General features: G+C 41.6%; 1 protein-coding gene across 1 annotated transcript in view; it reads right to left on the bottom strand.

Moving 5' to 3' along the window:
- Window positions 1–17,810, bottom strand: part of ANOS1 (anosmin 1) — a 152,380-nt gene that overhangs the window by 71,130 nt on the left and 63,440 nt on the right. Inside the window, exons 3-4 of the mRNA XM_015422969.1 lie at window positions 4,755–4,817; window positions 723–945 (exon numbers count right to left, since the gene is read on the bottom strand). Of these exons, the coding sequence (XP_015278455.1) occupies window positions 723–945; window positions 4,755–4,817 (286 nt within the window). The remainder of the gene's footprint in view (window positions 1–722; window positions 946–4,754; window positions 4,818–17,810) is intronic.

Raw genomic sequence — 17,810 nt, 5'->3', positions numbered from 1 at the left:
ACACTGTGTTACAACTACACATAGTCACAGTCGGTGCATGGATACGTGTTCCCACTCCCCCTCTACACAAGCTGATAATTCTGGGATATACTGTTAGAGAATGGACAGCAGTCTTCTTCCAACAACTGGGTTTCACTATTACTTAGAAAATTTGTCATTTGCAACCATTTCTGAGTGAGACCAAACACCAACTGACAGTAACCACGGTTAACACTGTCATACACAGACTTGGACTTGGACCCAGATGCAGAAAAATAAATGGATTTAGCACAGTTCCGCTTGCTCAAGAGCTTATGCAAGATCTTTCTTCCCTATATATCATAGAGCCCATAAGTCTGCTGCACAATATCTTGCACAAGCAGGGAGATAATAAGCTTATCTTAGTGCAGGGAGCTACCCCGGTCTTTTTCTTGCCCAAGAGCTTTAGCAGAAGAGGATATTTTACTGGATCCAACCTGTAACAGCTATTGTTAAAGCAAGTGGGGAATGGGTGTGGAAAAACAGATGCATGAGATCAGAACGATGATGGGGTGCAAGAGCCCAGGCATCTGCTCCCAAGTCCTCAGCCACAAACTAGTTGTGGGATAGGCAGCACAGCAAGCCTTTATTTTTTCTCTTTCCTTTCCCCCCCACAGTCCAATGCAGCACATAATCCTGCTCTAAAATGAAAGCTACTTTATTTCTAGCAAGCTCTAAGAAGAATACCTCCTAACAATCTCTACCTTTGTACAGATTTTTTGGTACTTGGCACGTATGTCCACATCCGTTGGAGCAGCATTTTTTCACACCAGAGCATTCACTGTCAGCCTCGCAGCTTTCAACACAGGCAGCCGCAAAGCCACTGGCCTTCTCAGGAGCTGGGCAGTCTCCTTGCTTCACTGACAGGATGTATTTCAGAAATTCACAACTAGTTAGGCATTCATAGTTCTTCTTGGGGAAAAGAGGCTGAGAAAAAAAAATGACAGAATTGTACAAAGCATTTAGTAGAATAATGAAATGCTGCCAAAATATTTCTGGAAAGAAAGTTCAGATTTCCAGCTGTTATTAGGGATTCACATAGCTGTTGTAACTTCTACATACAGCTAAGTAAAGTGCACAAAGACGAAACTGGATCATGAGCTCCTACTGAATTCAATCAGTCTTTGTAGCTATTGCCTTCTTTTCTATATGCTTCCATTTCCATTTCTGTTTTCTATAAGATTCCTAGCAATCTGCTCAGATTTAAAGCTTTTAGAAACAAAGAAAACATATTAGCACAGTTTCCTTTTCCCCTATCTTCCTGGTATGACACAAACTGTTACCCTGTGCACTTCTCTGCCTCCAGTGTTGATAGCCAACAATGCAAGGCAAGAGCAAAACAGAGTGATATATCAGGCATATATATATAGAGAGAGAGAGACAGAGACAGAGAAAGAGTTCTGAACTTTATCCCAGAGGGTGGATTAAAAAAACCCAACGATGTGGGCTCGGTAAAGACTGGGAGGTATTCCTGCAAGCCTGGAGAAGCCCAAAGGTTGCATAAAAATCTCAAATTTTACAAAGGAAAGGGTAGAAAAAATCCAAGAAAATTACATTTTTAAATTCCAAGATCTTGCAACATCACCTCTTAAAATCTTGGCAGCCATTTTAGTTATCATAGGCAACTGTAGATGCCTAGGTAAATCTAAAACAGTTGATGCCCTTTGAAACTGGAGGTAATGGGCCCTGACCTGTATAGCCCAGGCAAGCCCAATCTCATCAGATCTTGGAAGGTAGGCAGGACCGACTCTGGCAAGTACTAGGATGGGAGACCTCTGAAGAATACCAGGGCCGGGAGGCAGAGGAAGGCTATCAAGCCACCTCTCTGAACGTCCTCCATGCCCAGTAGGAGTCGCCAGCGGTCACCATGACTTCCAGGCACAGGCACAGACAAATGCAAAAATACAAAACAAAAAGAAAAGAAAAAGAAACTGGAGGTAATGGGAGTGGAAGGAGGAACTGAGAAAAGGAGATGGGACATAGGGGGTAAGCAAGGAAGCAGGGAAAGGTCTACAGCAGGCAGTGAAAGGATGAGGACTAATAATAATAATAATCTTTCAATTCTTTCCCTGCATGTAGTTCTCTCTATCTTTAAAAATACTCATAATTTGGTTCTTTACAATAAAACTGTGTTCTTCAGTCATTTGAAAAATGTGCAGCACCGAAGCCCTCTGTTTATGGGTGGCCTGTTACTACAACTTGAAGGGGCAGTGAGGTACTCTTCAAGTTCTCCTTCATTGTTTCAGAATGGCTCAGAGGTTTCCTATTTTTCCTTCGTGCACATATACAGAAGCACACCTGCATCATGGATTGGGTTGGGATCCTCCATTGTAACTCTGAATCACAGTGCTTTGTGAAAACAACAGCAGGACTATGGATTTTTTTGTGCAAGACTCACAATAAAGTGGCAAACTGCAAGCGCCCTAGGCTTGCTTAAAGTAATTTCCATTTCCAGAATCTTGGCTAAATTGCTTATCTCCAAACATTATGCCAAATAAAGTGAAACTGGCAATTTGTGATTGCAGCTGACAAGGGTAGAGGTTAATCAAAACAAAATGTATCTGATATTTGTGATTTATGTTTGGTGTGACAGATGGGCAGGTGTACATGTCTGGGTATGTGCCTATATAAAACATCACAAATTTGCAGCTAGTTAATTAAAAATCTTTTATAGTCCCTTGAGGCATAACATTTCTTTGAAGCTTCTCTTCTTTACCCTAGTTCACAGCTCATTTTTTCGGCAAACTGTTCAATGTGCAGCTTCTTATTACCACCCTTTAAAGTTCCAAGTTTAGCGACTTTGAGCTTGAAACTAATTAAACAAGGATGCTAGAAGATCCCAACTACAATAGGGAAACATTATTTCTCTCCATTCAGCCAGCTCTGTTACTGAGTAGCACATGCACAAGCTTAAGATTTTTATTTTATATTTATAGGTCAGAGAAACTGGCTTCTCTGCCTTCTTGTTTGTCACATCTCTCATAGAAAAGAACTGTCTTCAAACATGTTAAAGAAATATAAGTAAACTGAAAGCAGAGCAGAAAAATCTCCACAAAAGCAGATAACCTTCCTGTTAGACATCTACATTATTTTATGCTTTTAACATATGGATTTAAGAGCTGTGTAAAATGTGAGTTCTGTTGCCGAGTGGTTTTGGTTGATGCAGTTATGTATATCCCTTCAGATGCTCCACCCCCAGTTATGCTTCATCACTGAAACAGAAGCAAGGCACCTACACATGGGTTCCATCTTCATGACTGGAAATGTTAGAGAAAGCATGGAAATGGGGCATAAACATGACAGAGTAGGGCTGCCAGTCTCCAGGTGGAGCCTGGGGATCTCCCGCTTTTACAACTAATCTCCAGCTGACAGAGATCAGCTCCCCTGGAGAAAATGGCTGCTTTGAAGGGTGGACTCTATGGCATTGTGCCATGCTGAGGCCCCTCCCCTCGCCAAACTCTGCCCTCTCCTGGATCCACCCCCCAAGTCTCCAGGTATTTTACAACCCTGGGTTGGCAATCCTATGACAGTCAGGAACTTGCAACCACTTCCCCCTCATTGTAATGTTTAATCCCTACATATATAATCCAAAGAGGGCTCCTTATTCTTTATTATAAGTGGACACAGATGTGTAAAAATAAGTAACTAAATGCCATTTCAGTCATAGCCTTAAAACTTGAGGAGAGATGTGGCAACAAGAAATAACTAAACCATTGCTAGTTTGCTTGCAAGACAAAACTAGAGCTAGTTTGCTTGCAAGACAAAACTAGACAAACCATCTAACCACAAACAAACTAGGATGGAAACAGACTCTATGAACAAACTGACATAATACTTCTGAGATAAATGGCAGTATGCATGCAATGAATTTAAAATCTCTATAGTGAATAAGCTTATGATATTCCACCTTGCTTCCTATAAATGGATAGTGTTCATGCAACAAGAAGGTTATGCCCATCATAAATAGACAATGTGGAATGGCTATTTGATAATCTAGTAATCAATACGTTATGCGGCCATGATAAAGCAAAGAACAATTGTATTTTGAAGTCTCGTGGACCATTGTTAAAATAACATTAGTACCACAAACAATTTTTTTACTAAGAAAGGGAATTTGAACACACAGAGAAGATACATGGATACCTATGCAAAATTGTAAAAAATTACCATAGATTCCAGAAAAGTATGCATTCCCTCCAAATGTAATGTGCTGTCTCAGAAATGTCACAGCCAAGAGTCCAGGACATTCAGAAAGCAAGTGGAGAACCCTTTGTATGAACCCTCTTCTGTATGTGGAAAGCTTATGCATCATTTAAAAGGTCTCTAGTCTAGAAAGGCATGCTTTCAAACAATCTTTGGCATTATGTACTCACACAGATACCCATACAATGGACCTGCTTGTATGTTTTGAATAATTTAATTTATTTATTGTCTTTATGGTCTGTTTTTCTCACTGAGACTCAAGGTAGTTCATCAACACTGTACAAGGAACATTCCACAAAACACTTCCATTAATTTTTTAAAAAGGAATGTGGCTCTTACTGCAAGAGAAGGGCTCTAGCTCCTCATGGACACCAGCCTAATAACAAACATCTTCTCATGTGACAAAATTTTATTCTGTTAAGTAGTTTCTTTGTAATTTAAAATACAAAATCATAAAGTACAGATCTATTAGTTAGCTGTCATCATCAACCAACAACTACACAGAACAGAACCTAGAGATAGAGATGACGTACCTCACAGAAACTTTGGCAATGATTTTTCTTCAAGTCCCAGGACTCTTTGCAAGGCTCCAGACACTGTAAAGAACCATAAACAGTGTCAGGAGGAAAAGGAGATCACATTCACATCCTGTTCAGCATACCTGGCACTGGATATTTGTTTGGGCCAATGGGCAATAATAATAATATAAATTTTATATACAGTCCCTCTGGAAGACTAAAAATGTGCAATAGCTGTGTGAAACAAAAGTTAAACTTAGATGTAAAGACAGAATCAGCTCAGAACTGTATATTACATCTGTGTTAAACCCGAGTCAGATTAGATTAACGTACCCAGGATTTCCTACTCTACAGAAGCATCTGTTTCTTATGGTAAGTTCTATCAACATAAACAATTTTGCAATTATAGCTCCCTTTTACATGATTGCTTCATACAGCCCAAAAACATCATGGGAGGTTTAAGGAATTCCTTCTTGAGAAACAAATAATGTAATAGCAACTGGCAAACGGCCCATATTGCTATGACAATTTTTTGTTTATCATCTGGTATCAAAATTCTGTATCAGCAAATGCCTTGTTATAGTACTCAAGTTTTCTATACACAAACACTCATTGATTCTTCCTGCTGGCAGAATGTCCCATGGCCATCCTTTTGCACCAAAACTCGTGTTCCTAGGGTTGCCAAATCTGAGTTGGGAAATTCCTGGCCAGGGCCATAGCCAGCAGTGGGGCTTTAGGGGCTGACTCCCCCCCCCCACAATTAGGGCAGAGCCCCACCATGGCACAAGCTTTCCTCCCCCACAGCCTTTGGCTCTCTGGGCACCTTGGAGAGCTGACAGCCCGACTTGCTGGCTGGTGCAGATACAAGGAGGCACTTGGGTGGGCCATTCTATAATGGCCCACCCAGGTGCCTCACCCTGTCTTCACCAGCCAGTGAGTTGGGCCGTTGGCCCTCCTTGGCTCACTGGCTGACACAAACACAGAGAGGTGCCTGGGTGGGCCATTAGAGAATGGCCCGCCCAGGTGCCTCACTGTGTGACAGCCTATCTCACTGGCTGGCGAAGATGTGGGGGGGGAAGAAAGCTTGAGCGGGTCAAGTTGAGCCTGGCTGCCTCCTCTTTGGGTACCCTCCTCTCTCCGAATGGAGGAGAGTCACTCATGGTTACATCACTAGTGATGTCACCACATGTGCAGGGGCACAGCACCCCGCAAAGTCCAAAGCCCCCCCCCAGGAAATTTCCTGAATACAGGGCTGTTCCTGGCAGACCCTGAGGAAAATAGAGTGTGTGGGGGGGAGCGGGAGGTTAGCAGGGGTATTTATTTTATTTTATTAATTTAATTTATACCCCGCCCTCCCTGCGAGCAGGCTCAGGGCGGCTTAGATAATTGGTCTATAAATGACCATTAATTCACATAAAAACAGTTTAAAATGTCAAATACAGTAAAACAAACTCATAAAGTGCTAGTGCTAATACATTGGGTACATAAGATGGCATGCTGGAAATACCATACAGCCAAACAGTTTGCCACTAAATGGTATTCCTGAGCATAGTGGTAGAGGCCAGATGTTAAAACTACGGGCCAGCTCGTTGGTAGTAGCGGGGGCAGCTCCTAGTTGAAACCCTGGTGGAAGAGCTCCATCTTGCAGGCCCTGCAAAATGGCACAAGATCCCGCAGGGCCCTGATCTCCTCCAGGTGCTCATTTCACCAGTACGGAGCCACCACTAAGAAAGCCCTGGCCCTAGTGGTGGCGAGCCTGGCATCCTTGGGGCCTGGAAGGGTCAGTCGGTTCTGGGACCCCGACCTCAGTGCTCTCTGGGGTATATATGGGGAAAGGTGGTCCCTCAGGTATGTCAGACCCTGGCCATATAGGGCTTTAAAGGTAAGCACCAGCACCTTGAAGTGAATTCGGTATGTTATTGGCAGCCAGTGCAGCGCCTTCAGCACAAGCTGGCTGTGTTCCCATCTGGGAAGGCCCATCAAAAGCCTGGCCGCGGCATTCTGTACTAGCTGCAGCTTCTGAATTTTTAACAGGGGCAGCCCCATGTAGAGAGCATTACAGTAGTCTAGTCTCGACGTGAGCATCTGAAACTGCCATTTTCTCCAAGGGAACTGATTTCTGTATTCTGAAAATCAGTTGTAATTTTGGGAGAACTCCAGGATTCATAAAGAGGCTGACAACCCTAAATATTCCTCTGGTGAGCTGAGGAAAAGGGGACAGGAACAATCATACTACCTTGGGATACTTTACCAATTTGTCCCAATTCACCTCTTCAATAGGTGTCGCTAATTTATAGCTTTGAAGCCAAGGGGTTCAGATGGTAAGCAGCAAAAAGCAGGATGGCTCATACAATCACTTCCCAATATTGCCCCCGCCCCACGTAGCATCCAAGCTCCTAACTGATTTACTTCCACCTCATCTGCAGGAATTACTTGACTCTGCAATCAGGCTCTGTGCATGACATAAATACCCCTTATTCATACTACCTAGATGTTCCCGACAGTTTCAGGACTCTTATTATTTGTTACTATTATGAAGGCTGTAATGAGGTGCAAGGTTTTTCTAGCTTCCATATGGAAGACTTTCTTAAAGGAAAAACAAATACTAAGAGTTCTTTTGAAGGGAAAAAATGGGCTAAGTGACAACCAGTGGTGTAAGTCTCTTCTGCTGGTGTCTTAGCTACTGTTGATTAATGAGCACCACCCTTTGGTGAAAAGAGGAAGTTCTATGCTAGAAGCCCAGAGCCTTAATTCAATTTGTTTCAGTTAAGATTTGGCAACACTACAACGTATAGTAGGAAATGAGATGATGCGACCTGAAAGTTCCTAATAACTCAAAACCTCTTTTGAAAGAAATCTAGACCCTGAATCTTCAGTGGTCACTATATTTGTAAATGAAGCATATGATTAAATTTAAGTAGTTTTGTTAATAGGTTAGGCAAATGATGCAAGAATTCTACAGGACAGAATAGAGAAAGGAGAAAAAGCATATGTTCAGCATGGATTCTACAGACTGGGTGCTTTGTTACAACTGCTAGATACAGCTAAAGACTTTTATTACTTGTCAACCTGTTCATATGTCCAAAGGTACCACTTCATGTCAAAATAAAACACAACTACAACAAATATCCCACCCAGGTTATGCAAGTGAAATAGAAACATGTTCTGCATAAGACACTACTATCAACAATGCCATTCTTTACATTCAGGGATAGGAGGGAATTGTATGAGGCCTGTGATAATGTTCTATCGAGGAAGAAGATAGCACAGCTTTCCTCAGGCAGTGGGACCTTACAAAATTTTACTGAAACATCATCTTGTTATGGTACTTGCTCCTTCTTTAATAAAAGTAAAGTGGTGCTGCCATTGCTTTATGGGTTAGCCAAATAATTTCCACAGACAACAGAGGTATCTTCTCATACATCATTTGCAAACTCATATACCGAGGTAAAACAACAAAATACTTTATTACCACTGTAACACTATGGTTTTACAAGCCAAACAATTAGAAATGGAATGAGGAGCTGTCTTTGTCTACCCTGTGACAAGAGTTCTCTTTTTGGCTTCTCTTTTCCCTTCTAGCACTATCACAGCCGTCCAGGGCGACATATTCCGCATTACCAAATAGCAAGATCCTTGGGGCTTTTCACTTCAAATTTCATGGTATAATAAGATGCAGTGGTTGTTTTATTGTGAACCTTGAAAGGCCTCTCTTTGTCAGGCCTGTTTGATGGTCAAGTTAAGTACCACATTCTGGCAGCAGACATCTGTGTTTTTCCAGGGAGGGATGGCAGTGGGGGGGGGAGAGATGGAACAGTATAAAAAAGGAAAGAAAAACGTAAAAAACATCGCAGTTAAAGAAAGCAAGTCTTCATCAGTCTCAGCACACTAATTTGTCAGTGAACAAAAATAAAATTGCTCTCTCCTTAATGGATCTACAGATCACTTAAAGTCTACTGTAGTAGGGTGTGATCTTTTGTCATTATTGTTGCTATTACTGACAAATTGTTCGGCATACCAATGACACTGCATGACTGCAAAGTGGAATATTCAGAATTTAGCCTTTACATTTCTGTCCCTTACCTTGGCGGTGAAAGTAACAGCTGTGAAAACTGCTCAACCCTTTACTAAGGGTCCTTTCACACACTACCTTTGCAGTACAGAATCAACTTCAAACATAACTTTGTCAAGCACTGAGAAGACAACACCAGAACCCCTCAGTCACAAGGAAGGAATCACAACGTAGCTCCTTCCTACTTCAATGATGATCCTGCCTGAAACAACAGTAACATTGGCAAAGGAAGTAGCCATGTCCCAGACGCCTCCAATGTGACCCAAGGCTTCTGACATTACCTTCACAATGTGGAAGCACTGCCCCTGAAAATACCTAGAAAATTATTCCAGGGTATCAACACGTGAATCATTACATTATTCATATCACCTTATGTAACTAAAGAAACATCTTGACAAAACTGCAGGAATTCTCACAATTTCAAAATAAAACTATGCCTATCAAGCAGTTTTTCCCAGCCTGTAGGCTGGGACCCAAAAGTGGGTTGCAGGCCAGCCCTCCCCCAATGACTGTTCTTTCCTTTGCTCTCTTTTGTATCTTGGAAACCAAGATCTGACCTTGGAAGCAGTATCTTCCATGTCTTACATTAGTTAGTAGTTTTTCTTCACTGTACATGCATGTGGATCAAGTAAAAAGTGTCCTGATGGTCAATACAGTAAGTGAGAATCTTAGGTGGGAGTAGAGGGAGTAATAGAGAAGGAGAGGGTGATCAAAAGCTGGAATGTACCTTCCTGATAAAAGACCGTATCTTGGAATGCCACTTGCTTGGGGTTCATAGTGGTAGTAGCTGCACCCTTTTTGTGAGATGTTTGTTGGTTTCTCAAAACCATCCGGTTAGTCCCTGTACAAAACTGAATGCTAAATAGAAAGGTGCACCAAAAACCCTTGGGCACCAAAAATTTGGACCTGTGGGTCACCATGCCAAGAAGGTTGGCAAACACTGTCTTGGAGAATAATGAAACCACTACCATAGTAGATGACCTTCTTTCTCTGGGTAACAAAACTATCAGAAACCTGATGTGCACAATGTAGTGTGACTAATGTTCTTATTACTGCAGATAGTTTCCTAATAAATGATTGACCAGGTATTCAATTACCACTTCATTTAGTCACTACAGAAAAATGGTGTCCCCTTACTTAACTTAAAACAAACAATGAAAGGGTGGGAATTTTATATTACTCAAGAAAAAGTCTGGACCTGAACCAGATCATCAACAGTGTCCTGTGCACATCCATGCTTGCTGCACCAAGGTCAATGACAGAAACGGGCAGAAGAAAAGACAGATAAGGGCTGCTTTGATCCTGTTTTATGTGCAGCACAGTTCAAAATCTGTTAAAGCAGCACACAAAGTCCTACCATTAAGATCAACTATTATAAAACTGAATATGGGCTATTCTAAAAAACACATTCTTTAAATGCATGTGGTTCCTCAAAATGCATTACAGCACACCTCATATCAAGAACTCTAATAAGAACATAAAAACATAAGAGATGCCAAGGTTGGATCAGGCCAAAGGCCCATCCAGTCCAACACTCTGTATCACACAGTGGCCAGAGATACCAGTGCCATCAGGAGGTCCACCAGTGGGGCCAGGACATTAGAAGCCATCCCACTGTTGACCCCCCCCAAGCACCAAGATGACAGAGCATCACTTGCCCCCGAGTCCCTATCTATACCTTGTGGCTAATAGCCACTGCTGGACCTCTGCTCCATATGCTTATCTAATTCCCTTGTGAAGCCGTCCATGCTTGTAGCTGCCACCACTTCCTGTGGCAGTGAATTCCAAGTGTTAATCACTCTTTGGGTGAAGAAGTACTTCCTTTTATCCATTCTAACCCGACCGCTCAGCAATTTCATGGAGTGCCCACGAGTTCTTGTATTGTGAGAAAGGGAGAAAAGTACCTCTTTCTCTACCTGCTCTTTCCCATGCATAATCTTATAAACCTCAATCATGTCACCCCTAAACTATGACAGCTGGAAAGAATACTTGTCATTAAAAAAACAATCACATATGAGTTCAACTTATCTAAATAAAAACACTGTAATGACTGTTAAATCACTTGCAAACATAGGCAAAACAATACCAAAAGTCAATATGAGATACAATGCCAAAAGTCAATATGAGATACAATGCCCATAGCTATTCTTTTACCCTGTTCCAAAGAAAAACCACTCAATGTTTCTAGCCATATTGTTTACATTTATGTAATTAACTGCTAAATGTTTGTAAATTTCAATAACACTGAGACAAATCAATAACAGGGATAAATTTAAGAGAGTGATATTTTGCCACACAAAGATACTGACAGAATGTTTAAATACAGTGTATGCATCCACAACAAATTGCTGGGTCAAAATGCCCAAGAAAACACAAAGCAGTATGGAAAAGGAAAAGCAGTCTTGCACTGATCAACATAAATCAATCACTGTCCAAGTAATCCTGCCTTAATAAGCAATTTAAACCCTTAGAGTATAATATCTACGTAAGGCCATGTCCATGATTTATAATTTAGGCCTTCCAATTTAATATGACACTTCCACAATTACATCTGATTTTAAAAAGCGCAACATAAACTTTGATATAAATGCCATTTCTAATATACCCAGCTGTAACAAACATCTGTTTGGATATTTGTGCCACTAAATAGTATTAAGGATAAAATGTTAAGATGATGAGGGGAAGTGTCCACTGCAAAACTCTGCAAGTTTTAACAATTATTATTTATTTTCAGATCAGATTTACCCTTGGTTTTCTAGGAATACCTTAACCTTGTAACTAGCTGTAGTTTTTTATCTTAATAGTCACTTGTACAATTCTGATTTCTAACAATTGTTTAAACAACTCTCTAAGAATCAGCTCACATAACCCCATGAGTGTGTGGTGCCATCTTAAATTATTTCATACACTCCTTTCTCTGCAAATGCCAAGCGAGTCACCACATACAGGTCCATGATTTCAGCCTACTGTAGGCTTTTTGCAATTATATGCAAAAACCCTAACTCTATATCCATCACCAGGCACTACACATATAATTCCCACTGCATTCACATATCATTGGACTGTGTATTACTGTTGTGCTATAGCAATAATTCTAGGGTTGCCAAGTCGACTCACCCCTTGGAGCGGGGGAGCCTTGCCGGCGTCCGGGAGGTCTTGATGGACGTGTGCATGCGCGCGCCGGCAGCACATCACCGGAAGTGACGTGCGACGTTGCTGACGTTGGGGGCGTGGCCAAGCTTGTTGGGGGGAAAACCATATGGTTTTCCCCCGACGAGCTCAGCCACACCCCCAACGTCAGCAACATGGCTGCGTCACCTCCAGTGACGCAGCTTTGGGGGCGGGGTTCCCCCGGGGCCCAATTCCGCCGCGGCGGAAATCGGGCCTCCGAAGCAGGGGATTCCCCACCCCCCGGCCCCATTTGGCAACCCTAAATAATTCATAGCAAGATTTTCCTGTGAGGACAATCCAATCTAGCCACAAACAGTTGCTATACCAGAACAGCAGCATAATATCTAATGGCGTGTGCACACAGTGCAGGCTTATCATGGGGTAAGGAACCAACACAAGAACTACTGCAAGTACATTTTTAACCAGATACTGGAAAAATATGCCTTTCCTATCCTGGAAATTTGGGAGATGGCTTATAAAAATGTCATTGAAATTGATCTTAAATTTGGAGAAACAACGAATGGCAAATTACAAGAATCAGTAGAAATACCTAAGGAGCTTTCTGGGTTGGGAGGTGGAGCAAGAACACGGAACCTGAAGATCCTTTGCCTCTTACACTGAAGATGCACCACCTCATGGGAACAAGATCTATCTCAAACTGGGGTATGTACTCAACAGAGAACGGAAAATAACTTAGTTGCCTCTGCTATGTGTGCGTTAGAAATGGTTACACTACTATAGTACACATCAATCTCCTGAAGCAGTTACAGGATGGTCCTGTGTAACAGTAGCTCACTTATTTGCATAAGAATAAAGAAAGAAAGCTTCTTTGCTCAAGCAAATTATGTTCCAGGCACAAGTATATACAAGCCAGTTACTTAGCTAAGCACTACTGAAGCTTCAGGGGGAAAAAACACTTTATATGATTATGTTTTGCCTATTAAACAGATTTAAGGTTGCCCACTCTATAATGTGCAATCGTCATATACGTACCAATGTTACAAGAAGATTATAAAAGGGGGAGGGGGACACACACTGCTCAATCTACAGCTCTTAATTGCCTAAACAGAATCAAATTAGCATTCACAGCTTGTATTTCACTAACAACAGGCTTTCAAGCTGCAAATAATTTGTAATTCAGAAAAGGCCTCCGGTCAACAGACTGAGCATGTGAAACATGTTTTGCTCTTAGGAAGACCAAGACCTGTTGAACACACAAAGTATTAGTTTTCATGTTTTCTTTCCCCCTCTGAGTGGAAAACAATTAAAACTGCAGTACTATCTAAAAGAAGTGGGGAATTAATCAGACAGTGAACTCATGTGTGCTAATTAGATGGTATCACTTTTGCCTAAGTAGATTTTCGATGACAACTCATCATTGAATGACACTGCTGTTCATTATACAGCAAATTCTTCTACAGATTTAAAAATTATAACCCCTTTACAAGGCATCAGCATTGCTAATTTCCAAGGAAAAACTATTTGGGAATGGGGTTTTGTTAATTATCAGTTAACAGACTTTTCAAAATATTCACCCTGCTTGAAAAACTGTCCTTATACATGTAATGTCAACTTTCATACCAACAGATGTTCCACTACTTGTCCTCTTTGCTAAGACCTTCTGATGTATTCCATTAAAACCACTGCAAGTAAATTATGCAGGAGTCAAGTAGCACTTTAAAGACTAATAACATTTTATTTTGCATAAACGTTCATAGAACTTACTACTTTCGATGCATGAAGCATACAATCATTGGGCTTGATTTTATATACAGTGTGGAGGGGAGAGAGGGGAAAAGACAGGACAGTATAAAACAAGATCCAATAGGAGTAATCCATTCATATGCAATGGGTATGAGATTGTCCTAACTATAAGTTCTGCTGCATGCTCAACTCAGTACAAGTTTTCTTAGCAGTCAATCCCCAAACATCAGAATCATCTTGGGTACGGTCATACTTCATGTCTGCCCTCTCTCCGCATTATCTCAGTCATGGAGTAAGTTTGTTTCTTCCAGACTTTCTGAAATAATTAGGAATACAGAGTGAGGGTGCTGTTTTCTTCAGTGGCATCACAGCACCCAGCCCCTTTTAAAATTAAAATGTGCATATGCACCATACCAATATACCAACATAACACTGTAACACTCTCCATCTCCCCCTTCCCTTTGTACTTAGCTGATTGGCCAGAGGTCCTCCTGCCCTGTGGAGTTTAAATGTATGGTACAGTAGTGGCTGGGATGTTTTCTTAAAAACCACTGGCAGGATGATTCTTTGCTTTGTTGATTTCTTCTGGCAGCCATTTTCAGAACAGAGAATCCCCAGTTATAAAAGTAAAACTGAGAATCGGGCTCCCGGCCTTGCGGCAACGCCACTGACGGCCGGGGGCTGCTTTGCTGCCCCGGCTGGAATGCGGGGCAGCAACAGAGCCACGATGTGCTGCATCGTGATGTGGGGGGGGGCCAAGCCAGCTCAGTTAAACGGCCGGGCTCCGCTCCTGCCCAAACAGTCGCAGACTCGTGCTTGCCCACCCTCCCACCCTGTTCTTAGTGTAGGCTTTTGCTGGTCGCCTACTGTGGTCAGGTAGGAATTTTTCACCTCTACCCAGGATTGGCTGATAGGGTGGAGGTGTTTTTGCCTACTTTGCACTGAGAGAAGTGGATTGAAGAGTTGGTTGTGGTGGTTGGCAGCTAAGTAGGTTGGTCACTTGGCAGGTCTATGCAGGCAAGAAACCGGAACTGGTGAGCACCTTATGGCATTTTCCCCATTAGGGAACAGGGGGATCATCAGGAACTGACTTCGGATTTTAAGGTCCAGGATGGGGAACAGTGATCACCTCTGGGAATCTCTTAGGGTAAGGCTCCTCTCTGCAAGTTGTAAGGCTTAAGGAGTAGGCGCTCCTAGGTGGCAACCAGTTTGCTGGGCTGCCGGTCACGAGCCAGACCGCTGGCTCAAGACCAGAGCTGGGTGACCAGCCCGAGAAAAGGGCAAGGAGGTTGGTCAGGGGAGTGACACCTGCCTTGCCTGTTCCGTGCTCGCGTAGTTGGTCCCTTGCCGCAATGTTATGTTAAATAGTTAATAAAGTGGCCCTTGTTTACTTCCCAACTGTTGTCTGCCTCATTATTCTAACTGGGGGAGCAAATGGCAGCAACATAAAAAAATAGAGGGGGCACTACCATTCTTATATTGCCCTATTCATACTGCTTTGAATTTTTTTAAAAAAGAAAATGAAATCAGGGCAGAGAGGGGGCATGGTTTGACTATGGGAGGTGGGCCCTAATGGGCATCAAAGGAGGAAAAAAAAAAGGATTAAACCATTATGAATCAGGAGTAAAGGAGACTCCAAATTAGTTTGAAAAATACATTGGATAAAAGTGCCCCCACCCAAAAAAAAACCCCAGAGAAAACCCAAGGAAAAACCAAAGTGAACCATACAGGGACTATAACGTATGTGGAAATCAGCAAAAAACCAGAAGCAGTATGGGTCCCAAACCAACCTAGATCACCCATGAAAAAAAACCCTATGTCACCTCCTCCTATAGATTGTACTGATTTGCATTATATAATTTGCCTTGACTCTGATAAAGATGGACTATAAATAACATAAATCAATCCATATCCTCCCCTCCCTTATATGTGTATTGAGTAAACACATGAAAAGAAATCCATGTTTGCTACTGTTACACCCAGTATGGCCATGTGTTATAGCCTGGCGGTTCAGGCCAGTACAGTACAGTCTACATGAATGAAACCAAGTTCTTCTCAGCAGAAGTGCTACAATAAATTGCGCCTATATCCAGAAAATACAATATATGAAGGATTTATGGAATATACTTTCTTTAGGGTTGCCAGCTCTGGGTTGGGAAATACCTGGAGATTTTGGGGGTGGAGACTGGTGAAGGTGGGGTTTATCTTTGGGGAGGGACCTCAGCAAGGTATAATGCCATTGAGTCCAACCTCCAAAGCAGCCATTTTATCCAGGAGAACTTATTTTGGGCACCTGAAGATCAACTGTAATAGCAGAAGATTGCCAGATGCTACCTGAAGTTTGGCAACCATAGCTTTCTTCCACAGAATGAGTTTAACCACTCATGTTTATTAATAAGTGGGCAGGTCATAACTGTATTCTGGAAACACACAGCTTCTTATATTGATTGATATGTAATCACAAGCAGTCCGGGTACATAAAGTAGAAATATATGTACATATGCTATCTCATGCATTATGCATTTAGGTCTCTGTTTTATGGTATATTTATCTACAAGAAGTTAGGTATCCTGAAGACTGGAGTTTCCAACTGGAAGTCTCATTGGCAGCATCTTCTTTTCTCTTTGCCATTTTTAAAAATGATGTTTAATTCAGCCTCAGGAAGCATCTGGTGAATTTGAAAACATGTATACTATGTTGTGATTTTTGGTTGTTCGCAACAAATATATTTATTTTTCTACCCTGCAAAGCATCAGAGATGATAGCTCTGATCAGTCAGAGCTAAGCAGCACAAATGTTTACGGAGCAGCTTTCTCACTAGATTTCTGCAACTCCCAAGTCAGTTGTTAAAATAGACAGCTCAATAGAGAAACCAATAATGAAACTCACTAATTGAATGGTGTTGCCACACTCATTTTCACTGTGAAGAACAAATGCTAAATAACTGGCTGATACAAAGGTTAGATGAAGATGGATGCAGTTCTCTTCCAAGTCTTGATGAAATCAAATTAAACATGGAACCATAAAACACATCACTTCTGCTTGTGAATGTAATCCTGACGCAGCTACTTCTCTAAAATTAACTTACTCGATTATAATTAGTGTAATATGTTTTCAGAAACCTGTTATTGCCAAAAATCCACCTTAGCAATTTCACTATAAAGCAAGAAATAAGTAAAACATTCCTCCTGGAAAATTAGCAGGAAAATCTATGCCAAAATTGCTTGCAGAATATATAAATATAGTATGCACATGCCTCTAAATTCCTTATAGGCACAATGGCCACACACAGGTACAAAATCTATATACTCTCACTCCTCATGTAAGCAGTAGTTTGAGAAACATCTCAGGAGTCTCTTCAGGCCAAGATTGGTGCAGGAGATAAGCACTGAATAATCAGCAAGGCTATTTCTTTCTAAACTAATCTGGGGGCATGAAACTCTGGAGAAGAACGACTCAACATCAGGTCATTTAGATATAAATTAAAAAGAAGAGGAGCAAGCAGACAACCTTGCGTCACCCACCCCCCCATTGATGGTGAATCGTCCCTTGCCACTACAACAGACCTGGGCAGTAGTATTGGTGTATAGAGTCTTAATTAGCCATAGTAGTCTTTTCTCAATTGAAAAGCCCACCAGTTTCTCCCATAGCTTGCTTCAGCTGACTGAACTGAATGCTCCCTTAAGGTCTATAAAGGCCACGTAAAGCTTCCCACCAGGACTAGCTGTATATTTTTTATTGGTCTCAATCAATTCCACAAATCTTTGATACAAAAGAGAAGAATATAATTTACTGTCACTTACGGAGAATAAGACACAGAATAACTGGCTATTTTGTCATCAAGTTGCAGCTGACTTATGGCAACCCCACGGGGCTTCAAGTCAAGACATTCAGAGGTGGTTTGCCATTGACTGGCTCTGCATATTCCTGGTATTTCTTGGTGTTCTCCCATCCAAATACATACAAAAACTGCCCCTGCTTAACTTCTAAGATCTGACAAGATTGGACTAGCCCAGGATATAGTAATTGAAAAAATGATCCTTGAAAATTTGCCCAAGGTAGAATGCTAGATTCCTTTGATTTTTTTTCTATAACCACGATGTACAATACATTCTTACCACCAT

The sequence above is a fragment of the Gekko japonicus genome, unplaced genomic scaffold, assembly GCF_001447785.1.
Source record: "Gekko japonicus isolate JY-2015 unplaced genomic scaffold, Gekko_japonicus_V1.1 scaffold132, whole genome shotgun sequence".
Taxonomy (NCBI): Eukaryota; Metazoa; Chordata; class Lepidosauria; order Squamata; family Gekkonidae; genus Gekko; species Gekko japonicus.
The sequence above is the reverse complement of the archived record's forward strand: the minus strand, read 5'-3'. Positions and strand labels throughout refer to the sequence as shown.